Below are 13,871 nucleotides of genomic sequence, written 5' to 3' on the forward strand. Positions count from 1 at the left end.
TTGTTGTTTTGTATTTCCACACTTGTTATCATCTTAAGGAAATCTACCATTTGTTTATATGCGTTATGAACCAAACATACCTTGAGGGTACAGTGATGCAGAAACATATCTTATTTAATCGCTGTCCTGCATGGTTTTGCTCAAAAAGCAATTATAAAAGGTGGGTGCAGTGTTTCACAGAGCTTCCTGAACTGTCCAGACAGGACTAATCCACCTGAGCTGGGTGACTCATACACAGCAGCTGGGGGTTGGTGCAGTCATTGATTACTGCTGCCTGTCAGGATCAACACAGTGATTACATCATTATTTGGAGCAGCGCATAATTAGGGTAACAGGAGAAGCGCCAGAGCTGCCATAGGAGCGACAGAGCCTCATTATCATAATTTTATAATTGTTTTTTCAGAAAAAAAACATTCAGTTCAGGGATTAAACAAGATATGTTTCTGTATCAGTGTAGCTACAGCATTTTGAAGGTATGTTTGGTTCATAACGCATGAAATTAAATGGTAGATTTCCTGTATAAAGTATGTGAACCCCTTATTGATTGCGCAGCACCATAGAAATAATGCTGCTCTATAAATAATTATATTTTATGGACACAGCCTATAAATGAGTAGTGATCGCTCTAGATCTAAGAAATGACCCAGTCCTTTCTCCTCTATGATGTGACCTTGGTCCTTATCTGTGGAAATACATATTTTCTTCTGAGTATAAATTTTTTTTTTTCTCCCCTGCAGCAGAGCAGGTGCAAAGTGTCTGTAGAAATTGCCTTTGGTGCAAATCCCTTCCATCAGAACTGATAAGGTGATAATGTGCAACCTGTGTCCTTATACTTTGGAGCCTCCCGGTAGTGATAGTATCAGGTCCTCAGACACATTAGAGAAATTTTAGCGTAGACAAATCATTCGCTCTCTGCTGAACAGCGTCTTCATTATTTGTCAGTCAATCACATGTCTCATCAGGGGCATCTTACCTGCATCACATGACTAATTAGCCTTAACGAAGCTGTCATTTGTGTTCAGATAAGTGAAAAAATAAGCAACATAACCAGTGTTTCAGGTGATATCACACAAAATATAGCCCCTGACCGAAACCCAAAGGCCCCCCCCCCCCGACCCTTCACCCCTAGTAACCTCTGCAAGCAATCTTCACATGCATAAAATACAGGGATGTACAGGGATGAGGCAGATATCAGGAATCTACTTCTAGATCTACTGAAAAATAGTAGTTTCTAGAAGGTAAATTTTCTTTCACAAGCATTTACTTCCATTAAACTAGTAGCCCCCTTTGTCGCACTCTGTTATAGAATTCCCTCTTTTTATCTCCTAAGTTCCCTATTAAAAAAAGTTTTAAAAAACTCTCCTCTAAAGTCATGAAGCAATTAGCAGAAAAGAGTCATATTTATTACCACAGATGAGTCACTTTTATAGGCTGCAGTGTTAGGTCAGAATCTTAAGTTCTATAGCACCTAGAAACATGCTGCTGGTGTCATATTAAAAATATGGATCTCAACTTCTGGGAGTTTTAAGAACTGGAGTTAGAGGCAGTTTCAAAGTTGGATCTTTGCAGCTCACATTTTTAACTACAGTATTTTTCGGACTATAAGGCGCACCAGAGTATGAGGCTGCCATCAATAAATGCCTGCTAAAACGTCTAGGTTCATATATAAGGCGCACCGGATTATAAGGCGCACCTGATTATAAGGGTGAATGACCAGCAGGTGGTAGACCTGTGCACAGTTCAAGGCAGCTGCCGTCTGTAAGTACGATTCATATATGAGGCGCACCGGATTGTAAGGTGCACCTGATTGTAAGGATGAATGACCAGCAGGTGGCAGACCTGTGCACAGTTCCAGGCAGCTGCTGTCTGTAAGTACGATTCATATATGAGGCGCACTGGACTATAGGCGCACCTTTGATTTCTGAGAAAATCAAAGTATTTTTAGTGCGCCTTATAGTCTGAAAAATACGGTATGTCTTTAACTGCCTGTACCTCTAGTCTTGTACATCCCTTTAATATTGCGGATTTTATAGAGATATATATTATGTGAATTTTCCTATTTGCGGATGTTTTTCAGCACACCTCGTGCCTGTGTAACGCGGTCATCAGCCTCCTGAAGGTTCCCCTCTCCTTCCAGAGATATTTCTTCCAGAAGCTCCAGTCTACGAGTATCAAGGTGAGGCCGCGGCAGGCGCTCAGTATGTGGAGAGGCCCCTCGCGCTCCTATATATATGTTAATGACGCGGCGGCGCACACTCTACATCCGATAGAAACACCTTCTATTTTTTTTGGAGAAGGGAAATTACTGCTTTTGATGAAAAGCCTTTCAAGTCCTGGCCGCATAAAGGGGTCGCCTGTAGTGATTGGATTTGTAAAACACGCGCCCGCTTCCGGTAATAGCCGCGTTACATTTGTAAATTTGTTCCTTTACAAGAGACCTGGTGGGGGGGTGCTGCTTATTATCTCTCTGCGCCGGGGGATCTGACATCGCTTCAGAGAATGAATGTGCATTACAAATAATCCGCATCGGTGTAATGTGCAAAATCACAGTCCTCCTGCACCAGGGATTCTAGGAGGGACACAGTTTTAGGAAAATTAGGTTTCTGTGCTGTTTAGCCTCATTCTTGAAGGGATCATTTACTTTCTTAGAATAAGCCCTTTAAGAATGAGCAACATTCTTTAAAGGGGCTTTCCAGGAATTCCCTTGTCACTTTAGTGCTTCCACTAGACCATAATAGCGCCATCATATTCCGTAGCGCTTTACAAATCATAGGGGACATATACAAATAAAATTCTACATTACAGAGTAATAACAGTCATATGGGACAATAGGAGTGAGGGCCCTGATCACAAGAGCTTACAGTCTATGAGGATGAGGGGGTGACACAAGAGCTTACAGTCTATGAGGATGAGGGGGTGACACAAGAGCTTACAGTCTATGAGGATGAGGGGGTGACACAAGAGCTTACAGTCTATGAGGATGAGGGGGTGACACAAGAGCTTACAGTCTATGAGGATGAGGGGGTGACACAAGAGCTTACAGTCTATGAGGATGAGGGGGAGACACAAGAGCTTACAGTCTATGAGGATGAGGGAGTGACACAAGAGCTTACAGTCTATGAGGATGAGGGGGTGACACAAGAGCTTACAGTCTATGAGGACGAGGGGGGACACAAGAGCTCACAGTCTATGAGGATGAGGGGGTAACACAAGAGCTTACATTCTATGAGGATGAGGGACTGACACAAGAGCTTACAGTCTATGAAGATGAGGGGGTAACACAAGAGCTTACAGTCTATGAGGATGAGGGGGTGACACAAGAGCTTACAGTCTATGAGGATGAGGGGGTGACACAAGAGCTTACAGTCTATGAGGATGAGGAAGTGACACAAGAGCTTACAATCTTTACAACCTTAATCCCCTATCTCAGTGGGGGCAAACCTATGGCACTCAGAGGGCTGTCTCCCAGGCACAGAGTTTGCCAGACATGGCATCTTCCTGCAGTCTCGGGCAGTCCAAGTAATATCCTGCTATTTTAAAGTGACCCATCCTGTGCTGCCTGGTCCTGTCAAAGAGTGACAAGGCGTGGACAGGCTCAGATCGGAGCTTGAAGAATCGGGTAGCAATAAGTTTGTTACTGCCTAATTTGCCGTGTTGGCATTTTGTGTGATTTGGGTCTCATTTTGGGCACTCGATCTCTGAAAGGTCCACCATCACCGTCCTATCTAGGCAAAAAATCTGTAGACCGTGGCAGAATCGACTGCTCCCCTAATGGTGCCATTAAACGCTATAATCTGTCCCACAAAAAACAAGCTCTTAAAGGGGTTGTCCACTTAAAAATAATTGATATTGTTTGTGTAATTTTTTTTTGCAATATTTCAATATACTTTAGGTATCGATTCCTTGTGGTTTTCTAGATCTCTGCTTGCTGTCATTCAACAGAAAGCTTCATTGTTAACTTCCTGTGGCTAAGACAAACATCCCCTGTCTCATGTCACACAGGCGCACGGCTCATTATAACACACGGCTTTGATGGGCCTGACGAGCTGTGCATTTGTGTGACTTCAAATGGTTATGGACCCATTTCCATCCACAGGAAAGTTTACAATGAGGCTTCCCATAGAATGACAGCAAGCAGAGACCTAGAAATTGTTAGACAATTTCCCAATATACTTTCTATATCAAAGCCATTTATTTTTCAGTGGACAACCCCCTTAATACAGATACATTTATGTAAATAAAAAAAATTAAAAATGGCCTTTTATATTCAAAAAAAGAGAGAGAAAAAAGTCAGGTCATTAAGGGGTTAATATGGGGGACCAGGCTGCAGGAATTTCTCGTAGCTGAATCTGCAATGTTTGAGGTTAAAATGTTCTGACTCTTTAGTATCTCGGCACCAGCAGCAGCCCCAGCGGGGGTCCGCCTTATATAGCCAGGGACGCTTCATGTACTGGTGACATCGGCTTATGGGGGGGACAACGTCCATGGGTCAGGGGGCCTGGGAGAACACAAACATTTTGTGCTGTTAGTAAATTTCTATCATTTTTGTTTAGTGCATCAAAATGGTCTTTGTTATTAGTGTAATATTTCCTTGATCTCCCACTGTGTGTATGATAAGCTATAATGGGAATGTTCTATGTTTTACTACATCAGCTGGCGCTGTCTCCATCGCCGCGCAATCCTACAGAACCCATCGCCGTCCAGAGTAACCAGCAGATGGCGCTGAAGGTGGAGGGGGTAGTTCAGCACGGTTCCAAACCAGGACTGTTCCGTAAGATCCAGTCTGTGTGTCTCACCGTCTCCACTACACTACAGAGCAAACCGGGGCAGGACTATAAGGTAAGATGTAACCCATCAGTGGTTCTTAAAGGGGTTGTCCAGTCACCCCATTTTGCTATAGTATAATTATAGACTGATCATAGGCCGCTCCAGTTACCCTTCATGAAAGGGATCCTTTTGATTGACTGTCTATTGTTTCTATTACTATTGTTTCAATAGTAAGTGGTTGAGTCTTTTACCTGCTGATCAGCTCAGCAGAAACAGGCGGCCTCATACATTGGGGCTCATTTACTTACCAGTCCGCTGGAGTTCACAGAAAGTGCATTGTCTGACGATATTCAGTATCCATCTATCATATTATCTAACTATCTATACATTACACTGACTGTCCGCGATTCACTAAGATTGTGTGCCCGAGGTCCTGCATGTGTCGCTTCCCCACTCAGGTCCGCAGGAGTTCACCTTTTTCTTCCTGGTGCATGTAAGTGCTTTGGCTTGCGACACAATTTGAAAGTTAAATCCCGTGCTTAGTCCGAATCAGTCGGATGGTCCGATGGCCTCCACACACCATCAGGATGACCTACAACCTCTAGGATTTCATTTCACCTGTTGCCTCACAACTTGGCATAAAACCCCCACATTCCCTGCACGTTTGTAGGGGAAATTTTCCATTGCCTGAGAACATGTCCTAATGTTAAGGATTATTGCCAAAAGTGATGACTGGTTTCTCAGCCCAAATCTTCACATGATTTGAGTAAAGCGAGCTTTCTCCGCAATAGAACAGATCCTATTTGAAACTTAGAAGAACAAGAATGGCGCGTGATCCCGTCAGGGCTCCTAAAGGTTTTGATCTTAAAGGGCTTGTCTCGAGTTACCCTGTGTATAGGGGATAACTTTGGCGTTTATCATCCTCCCTGTTCCGTTAACGCTCCAAAATCCCTGTAGAATTCCATCTTGCTAACAAAACAGGGAGGGATCGTATTCCATAAGAATCCATGGAGAGAAGCCGTGAGTCACTGCAGCTAGGTTTCCACTCCTGTTTTTTGATAACTGTAAATTCGCATACAGATGGAAGATACAAAAATGGAAAATCTGATACACAAATGAAGATTACCGGTGACATAATGACCAGAAAACGTGTTATACCTTATGTACACACACTGGGTGTCTTCATAGTTTGTGTAAAGGTGAGTTACGCTTTGACTGGAGGAGCTTGAGCCATCATCGTGGTGATATATGATGCTGTAAGTTCTTTTCAGGTGATCCGTGGTCGGGATGGGTAATGAGGCCCACAAGTGGTGCGTATTTCTTGATCTTGTGAAGGAACCCTCACAGTCATCGTCTAGACCAGTGGTGGCGAACCTATGGCACGGCCACTTCTGTGGGCACTCAGCTTATCACCTCAGGACAGAGTTCACAAGACAGGAACAAATCCACCAAATCTTTCTGCAGTCCCAGGCAACTTAAGAGATGCTGCTCTCAGTGCTATTTTTAAGCAACACTTCATTGGCTGTTTGGGTAAAGTGAGAAGGTGTGGACAGGGCTGCAGTATCTTTTTGAGGTACCCTGTTGGACCCTTCATTCTTCCTTTACAGAGAGACCTGAAGAGAAGCTACAATGAGAGTCTGAATTTGCACTATTTCTTTCAACTGTATTGGTGTCCTTAGGGGACCAATAGGATTGAAAGATGTGGAAGAACAGGTAGCAATATGTCACTGCTAAAAATGCCATGTTGGCACTTCACGGTGAATCAGAGGATTTTGGTTGTAGCTAGGACACTCTGTCTCTAAAAGGTTCGCCATCCCTGGTCTAGACTGAGCCAAATCTGCACAACTTGCATCGCACATCTTTAAAAATCAGAATCAAACTTCCCTTCTACATGTAGATCCTTTTATATCTGGGCATAGAGAAGTCGCTGCTCCGCCGCCACCACTGTGGAGAGTCATTTTACATTCATATATTCAGGGGGGCGCAGTTTCTGGCCTTTGTAGAAGCCTCGGAGCCAGACCTCACATGGCGGCTTCACCCGCGCCCTGATGCCAAGTGACAGGTCCGCATTAAACGGTAATGTTGTGGCACAACCGTCACAGATTGTCCTCCCCGACGCTGCATCTAATTGATTCTCATTTTATAAAAGTGAATCTCGCCAGGATTATTACAGAGATGATGTTACTCATGGAGGATGTGAGGGCGCAGGGGACATGCGATTGGACTTTAATGAGACCGGAACGCAACAAAGACACTGAAAGAGGTCACACACATCAGACTGCAGGCGGACGATCCCACTGATTTCAATGGCTTTGGATTTGGCAGACTTCAAACGAAAAGGATCAGACACGCTGATCTCCAATTCTAAATCCGTAACAACTTTATCATCAGTATCAGAACTGGGCGGTCCGACATCGGACCCCGTCACCAATCCGCTGTTGGAGTAGGCAATGGTCATCTAAGTAAGCGCAGGTTGGGCTTTTCATGTCACGTTTATTGGTCCCTTGTCTTGTTACAGCTCAGTCCCACTCAAGTGAAAGGGGCTAAAATGCAATACCAAACACATCCAGGCACTAGTGTGAACATTGGGGTTTCGCTAAAGAGCTGGTTTGATTGGGTGCCAGGTAATGGATACCCATTGATCTTGTATGTTAATAATTTTGTCTCTATAAATGACGGATTGCTTATCGTTTTTGCTTTTAAATTTTACTTCTTCCTTGAATTCCTTTAAGGATCACTTTGCTGCACACAATGAATTCGCAGAGTCGCACTCCCATACTGATGAGATGTTAATAACATTTCCTTCTACTATAATGGGAAAAACCTCTTAAAGGGGTTGTCTAGAATGTTTTGATTTCCTGGAATCCCATAGTGATTATGGCTGAACGCTTCAGCTTGACCCTACATTTCCCTGTTACTTGGTCCATGGTCGTTGTGCATGAACAGGATGGGGGATGCCTAACTTGTGGCTCCATGTTTTGTCTCCTAAAGGAGGCCCCATCTATAATGGGGTATAAAGACACAGGTTGTCTCATCTTCACCGCTCCTTTAATGAAAGGTGTAATGTAGTATAATTATAGTAATCTAACCTTCATTAAGTACAAGGGCAGTGCTGGTGTCCTGGGTTCAAGTCCCATTCAGGTCAACATCTGCAAACAGTTTGTATGTTCTCTCCGTGTTTGCATGGGTTTCATCCGGGTACACCGGTTTCCCCCCACACTCCAAAACATACTGGTAGGTTGATTAGATTGTGAGGCCCATTGGGGACAGGGACTGATATGACAAGCTCTGTGCAGCGCTGCGGAACCTGTGTGCGCTATATAAATAAAGGAATGATTATTATTGTATGAAAACGCTGTCCATTCTATTATGGTCTTTCTTAAAGGGATTGCACTAACTATTATTGTTCTTCCTTAGTTGCCAGCAGAGGCTGTGAGGAGCGACATAGAGCAGCGGGTTGAGCCCCACAACGATTACTTCAGCACCCAGTTCCTATTAAACCTGGCCGTCCTCGGCACGCACCAGGTCACCGTAGAAGCCTCCGTCATGGACTCCAACGGCATCCTATGGAAGACGGGCCCTAAGACCACCATCTTTGTCAAGTCCTTAGAAGACCCTTACACTCAGCAAGTACGACTACAGCAGCAGCCGCAAGTCCAGCAGCCCCCGCCGCAGCAGCCTCCACCGCCGCAGCAGCGTAATGCATACTCCAGATTTTAGGCTTCGAGAAGACAGCGGAGGTTTTGTTACCGCTAATTGTTTCTTTCTTATCTTTTTGATATCCGTAGGAAAAAGCTTTTCTATAAAATATCTTTGTAACCTACCCGAGTAAAGTGTGTGCTGTTCTTTTCATTCATAACCCGGTATCGCTAAGTGCACTTCATCGCTGCATTGTACCTACAACAGGGAGAGATCACTTCAAGGTCGGCCGTCATTATACCGCAGCAGCCATGACAGTCTGTTCTATGCAAACATTTACAGGATCCGAGAAGAAAGAACAACATAAAGAGGAGTAAAGTGCAGGCTGTGCAATCTATACATACACATTACACAAGTTACAATCACTGTTTATGTTATGTGTGTGAGTCACAACCGCTGACGGTGATAATCAGAGGTGACCATCGATGGTGAACAGAAATTCTTTTAAAGGAGATTGAAAAACATGACTACTTTCGTTCTAAAACAGCGCCTCTCCTGACCATAGGTTGTGCGTGGTATTGCAACTGAGCTCCATTCATTTCTATACAACTGAGCTGCAATATCAGCACTAACCATGGTCAGGTGTGGTGCTGTTTTTGGAAGAAAGCTGCCATGTTTAATATTATAATAATAATAATTCCTTTATTTATATAGTGCACAGAACTTGCCAAATCAGTCCGTGTCCCCAATGGAGCTCACAATCTAATCAACCTACCAGTATGTTTTGGAGTGTGGGAGGAAACCAGAGGACCCGGAGGAAACCCACGCAAACACAAAGAGAACATACAAACTCTTTGCAGATGTTGACCCACTGGGACTTGAACCCAGGACCCCAGCGCTGCATGGATGTAGTTCTATCCACTGAGCCACCTCTGCTAACAGCCTCCTAGTTAGATCCAGTATTTAGTCGTCCTTTACCTACATAAGTTTCCCTCCAGGACATGGGCATTACTGTGCCCCACCTTCTGAAAACTTTGTTTCTGAGCCTTTAGCAAACTTTGCATCTATCAGTATTCTAGTGTGTATGAAGAGTAACGTTTTTTGTTTTGTTTTTAAAATAATTTTTATTGAATTTTTAAAAATAAAAATACATATAATTCACTTTGATGCGAGGTAGTTACAATAGCCTTTATATTCAGGCAGTTTTTCCCTCTTCAGCCTATATCTGTAAATATTGGTTGTCTATGAGCCGGTGACTGGAGACTAGCTGATAGGATGTCTCCCATACACTGCACACAAACTGTAGAGGAGAATCTGCCCCATAACTCACTCTTATGGGGTTCATACAGGGCACTATAGAGAAGTACTGACACTACAGGTGAATGATACTGCACCTCACAGATATAGGACATCCCCTTTAAATTATTAGTAACTTTTCCAGAAAAAAGTCAGTAGTACAAGGGACTGCAATGAACCAACTTGCAACCATCCCCATTCAAGCGAACGGCCGTTCCTTGCTTGGTGGGTATCCAAGGCTCCATTTAGAAATGGAAAGTTTAAAGGGAAGCAACATTAAGGGTTTGAAAAACAGCTTCGTTCCAAAAACAGCGCCACAACAGCCGTGGTTTGTTACGGTATTGCAGTTTGCCTTCATAGAAATGAATGGAGCTAAGTTGCAATGCCACTCACTACCTATGGTCAAGTGTGGCGCTGTGTTTGGAAGAAAGCAGCCCCCAATGCCGACCCCCGGACAATTCCTTTAAGGTATAGGGGCTCATTTACTCACCCGGTCCAGTCGCGATCCCACGGCGCTTTGTTCGATGAGGATTCGGGTCTGCCGGGATTCGCTAAGATCGTGCGCCCAATATCAAGCAGTTGTCGCTGCTGTGCCGAGGTCCGCCGGAGTTCACCTTCTCCTTCCTGGTGCATGTAAGTGTGTGATCTTGCGACACAAATCGTTTTTTTAAATTCTGCAGTTTTTCCAAATCCGTCAGGTTGTCCAACGGCCACGCCCCCGATTTCTGTCACGTGCAAGCCGGCGCCAATGCACCATAATCCAATCGCGTGCGCCAAAATCCCGGGGGAATTTGGCGCAAAATGGAAACATTCTGGAAACCCGACGAAAGTGCGGCATTCGGACCCTTAGTAAATGAGCCCCATAGTGTAACACATCCTTGAAATCGGCAGAGTACAATCCGACCCTAATTCTATTAAACAATCTGTACAATGAAAGACAATGGGATGGAAAGCCGAGGAACATTCAGTAATGGAGAGCAGTAACCAGACTCCTGTGTAACACTATACAGGGCACATAGTCCTGGTGTCTGCTGAGTGTATTGATTTAAGGAGTCACAGATTTAATTTGTCGGTATGTCAACTACTTAAGGGCAATGTGGGCCTTTAGTTCTCAATGTATTATGTATGAAGAGAAGAAGTCAAGGTCCTTGATGTGTTTGGAGCATCTTAAGGCTTCTTATGGTTACAATCATTTTAGCCATATCAATTTTGTATTGTGTTATTTCTCCTGTAAATTTTGGCATAAATAGACAACTGGGTGTTACCATTCCACTACACCATATAACTGACAGCACCGATTGTAAATTGTCAGACACACCCCATATTAAATCCATACTACTGGTGGCTTTAAAAGGGAATCTCCCAGTAGTATTGACCATGTAAAGTTGCCGCCAATGTTGGGTATTGGTCCTGGTGATCTGAGTTCTCATAATTTTGATTGTGTTGTTAGTACTGGAACTGTGAAAATTTTATTTATAATCCAGGATTATACCTGGACAAAGAGTATTAAGGGGTGTGTCCTCACACTGCTGTGCTCTGTACTCGCTGCAGACAGTGTTAGGTATAGGATATCTGTGTAATGATTCCTGGTGCATGTTCATAGTAGCAGTAGGACTTTTAAAAATGCATTTATATTCCAGAATTGTAGCTGGACATTATGGGGCACATTTACTAAGGGTCCGCAGCCGCGAATCCGTCGGGTTTTTCCCGAATATTTCCTCTTTGCGCTGTATTTCACGGAATTGTGGCGCACGCGTTCGATTTTTCGCGCCGACTTTCGCGCGACAGAAATCGGGGGGCGTGGCCATCGGACAACCCGAAGGATTCGGAAAAACCGCAGAATTTAAAAAGCCATTTGTGTCGCAAGATCAAGCACTCACATACACCAGAAAAAAGCAGGTGAACTTCGGCGAACCTCGGCGCAGCAGCGACACCTGGTGAATATCGGCCCACGGACCTTAGTGAATCCCAGCAGAACCCGAATCAGCGTCGGAGAACCCGCCGCTGGATCGCGACTGGACCGGGTAAGTAAATGTGCCCCAATGTGTTAGGGACGTGTCCTCACACTGCTGTGCACACTGCAGCCTGTGTTAGGTCTTGTATATTTGTGTTATCATACTTCGGTATATGTTATTAGTAGCAGTAGGGCTGTTTAAAAATGCATTTTACTCTCCACAGACCGCGTTAAGCCCTGGATAATTGTATAATCATACTTTGGTATATGTTATTAGTAGCAGTAGAACTGTTTAAAAATGCATTTATGTTCTAGGATTGTAGTTGAACATAGAGTATTGGATGCAAGTCCTCACACTGCTGTTCTCTGTACTCTCCACAGATTGCGTTAAGCCCTGGATATTTGTGTAATCATACTTTTGGTATATGTTTTTAGTTGCAACAGGACTGTTAATGTTTCTGTTAATGTTGCTGTTTCTGTTTATGTTCCAGGATTTTAGCTGGACATAAGAGTATTGTAGACATGTCTTCACACTGCTGTGCTCCCCACAGCCTGTGTTAGGCCCTGGATATTTGTACAATCATACTTTGGTTTTTGTTATTAGTAGCAACAGGACTGTTAAAAATGCATTTATATTCCAGGATTGTAGCTGGACATGGAATACTGGGGGGGGGGGTGTCCTCACACTAGTGCTTTCCTTGATCTCTACTTTCACATTGTTTCCCAGCCCTTCCCCATTTTTGTAACCTAAAAAAAAAAATCTATTATATTGGGGGTCTGATCTGATATTTTGCGTTGGGGTCCCCACAATTGTATGAATCCTATAGGTGAGTCCTTTGTTACGGAGCAGCTCCACATGGATGATGGAGACTCCTATATGCAGTGCGGCTCATCCCGGCCTGACAGGGTCACATCTAGCAGTAACAGGGGTCAGATAGACTCATCTGAGAGCGTCCGGCTATCTTATCATTCATTCTCTGCAGCTCCTAAGAACATTAGAACACAATCTGAGTCTGGACTTCGGCCAGCGACACAATTCTTATACAATTATGTGTGAAAAGATTGTGGGGAGATACAGCGAGCGCTGCTCAGAATGAGCTCATCTCAGTGGAATTCACTTAAAGGAGAACCAAGGCTAAGATAGAAGTCCATATATATAATATATATAAAGGGCTAAGATAAAAGTTCTTATAATATATATAAAGGGCTAAGATAAAAGTCCATATATATAATATAGATAAAGGGCTAAGATAGAAGTCCATATATATAATATACATAAAGTTTACCTGTGACATAAGGCTGTACATAAGGAATCTATAGAGGGTGAGGGGGGCTTTCTATAAAATAACCATGAGGGGGCTGTTTGGGGATGATAAACTAGGGAATATTTTAGGGAATAATAACAATTCTTTATATAGCGCCTACAGATTACGCAGCGCTGCACAAGGCATGTCAAATTGGTCCCTGTCCCCAATGGGGCTCACAATCTAAACAACCTAACAGTATGTTTTGGAGTGTGGGAGGAAACCAGAGGACCTGGAGGAAACCCACGCAAACACGGAGAGAACATACAAACTCTTTGCAGATGTTGACCTGGATGAGATTTGAACCCAGGACCCCAGCGCTGCAAGGCAGAAGTGCTACCCACAGGAAGACTGTTTTAGTTTCTGAATTTTTAATACCGCCAAGTGAGTTCACTGCAAAGGGGCCCAATGAGGCTCTGTCACCCAGGGGCCTACTGATACCTGGAGCCGACCCTGACCTCATCCTATTTTCCATTAATATCTGACATCAAATTGTCCACTGCTACAGTCGTAATGAGCAAACCTAAACCTGGTATTGAACTTTGGGGGTTCGGGTACAGGTCCTTCTAATGGAGTGCAAATTGACTTGTTTAATTGTAGTAAATATGGAAGGCGAGGGAGAAATGGAGAATGTTATAACTTCGATCACTATATGTTTTATTTGGATTGTTCTTCCTGTATCCATTGTATCCATGTAATTCCTACATTGTATTTTTTATATTTTTGGAATCAATAAAGTTTTTCTATTAAAATGAACAAAAAAAAAAAAAAGGGAGTGGTTTCGGTCCAAACAACACTGCCACCGCAATGCAAATTCACAGAAATTTGGAAAATAAAAATGACAAGTCACATACACGTTAAATAAAAAATGTAATAACCTGCCTACTTCAGACCATCTAATATGTATGGGG

General features: G+C 43.5%; 1 protein-coding gene across 2 annotated transcripts in view; it reads left to right on the plus strand.

Moving 5' to 3' along the window:
• INTS7 (integrator complex subunit 7) overlaps window positions 1–8,600 on the plus strand; it is a 28,675-nt gene extending 20,075 nt beyond the window's left edge. For both annotated transcript variants that reach the window (XM_072140169.1, XM_072140168.1), the window contains 3 exons: window positions 2,078–2,176; window positions 4,654–4,839; window positions 8,185–8,600. In XM_072140169.1, the coding sequence (XP_071996270.1) occupies window positions 2,078–2,176; window positions 4,654–4,839; window positions 8,185–8,487 (588 nt within the window). In that variant the 3' untranslated portion in view covers window positions 8,488–8,600. The remainder of the gene's footprint in view (window positions 1–2,077; window positions 2,177–4,653; window positions 4,840–8,184) is intronic.
• Window positions 8,601–13,871: the final 5,271 nt, after the last annotated feature.

Source organism: Engystomops pustulosus, chromosome 3 (assembly GCF_040894005.1).
Source record: "Engystomops pustulosus chromosome 3, aEngPut4.maternal, whole genome shotgun sequence".
Taxonomy (NCBI): domain Eukaryota; kingdom Metazoa; phylum Chordata; class Amphibia; order Anura; family Leptodactylidae; genus Engystomops; species Engystomops pustulosus.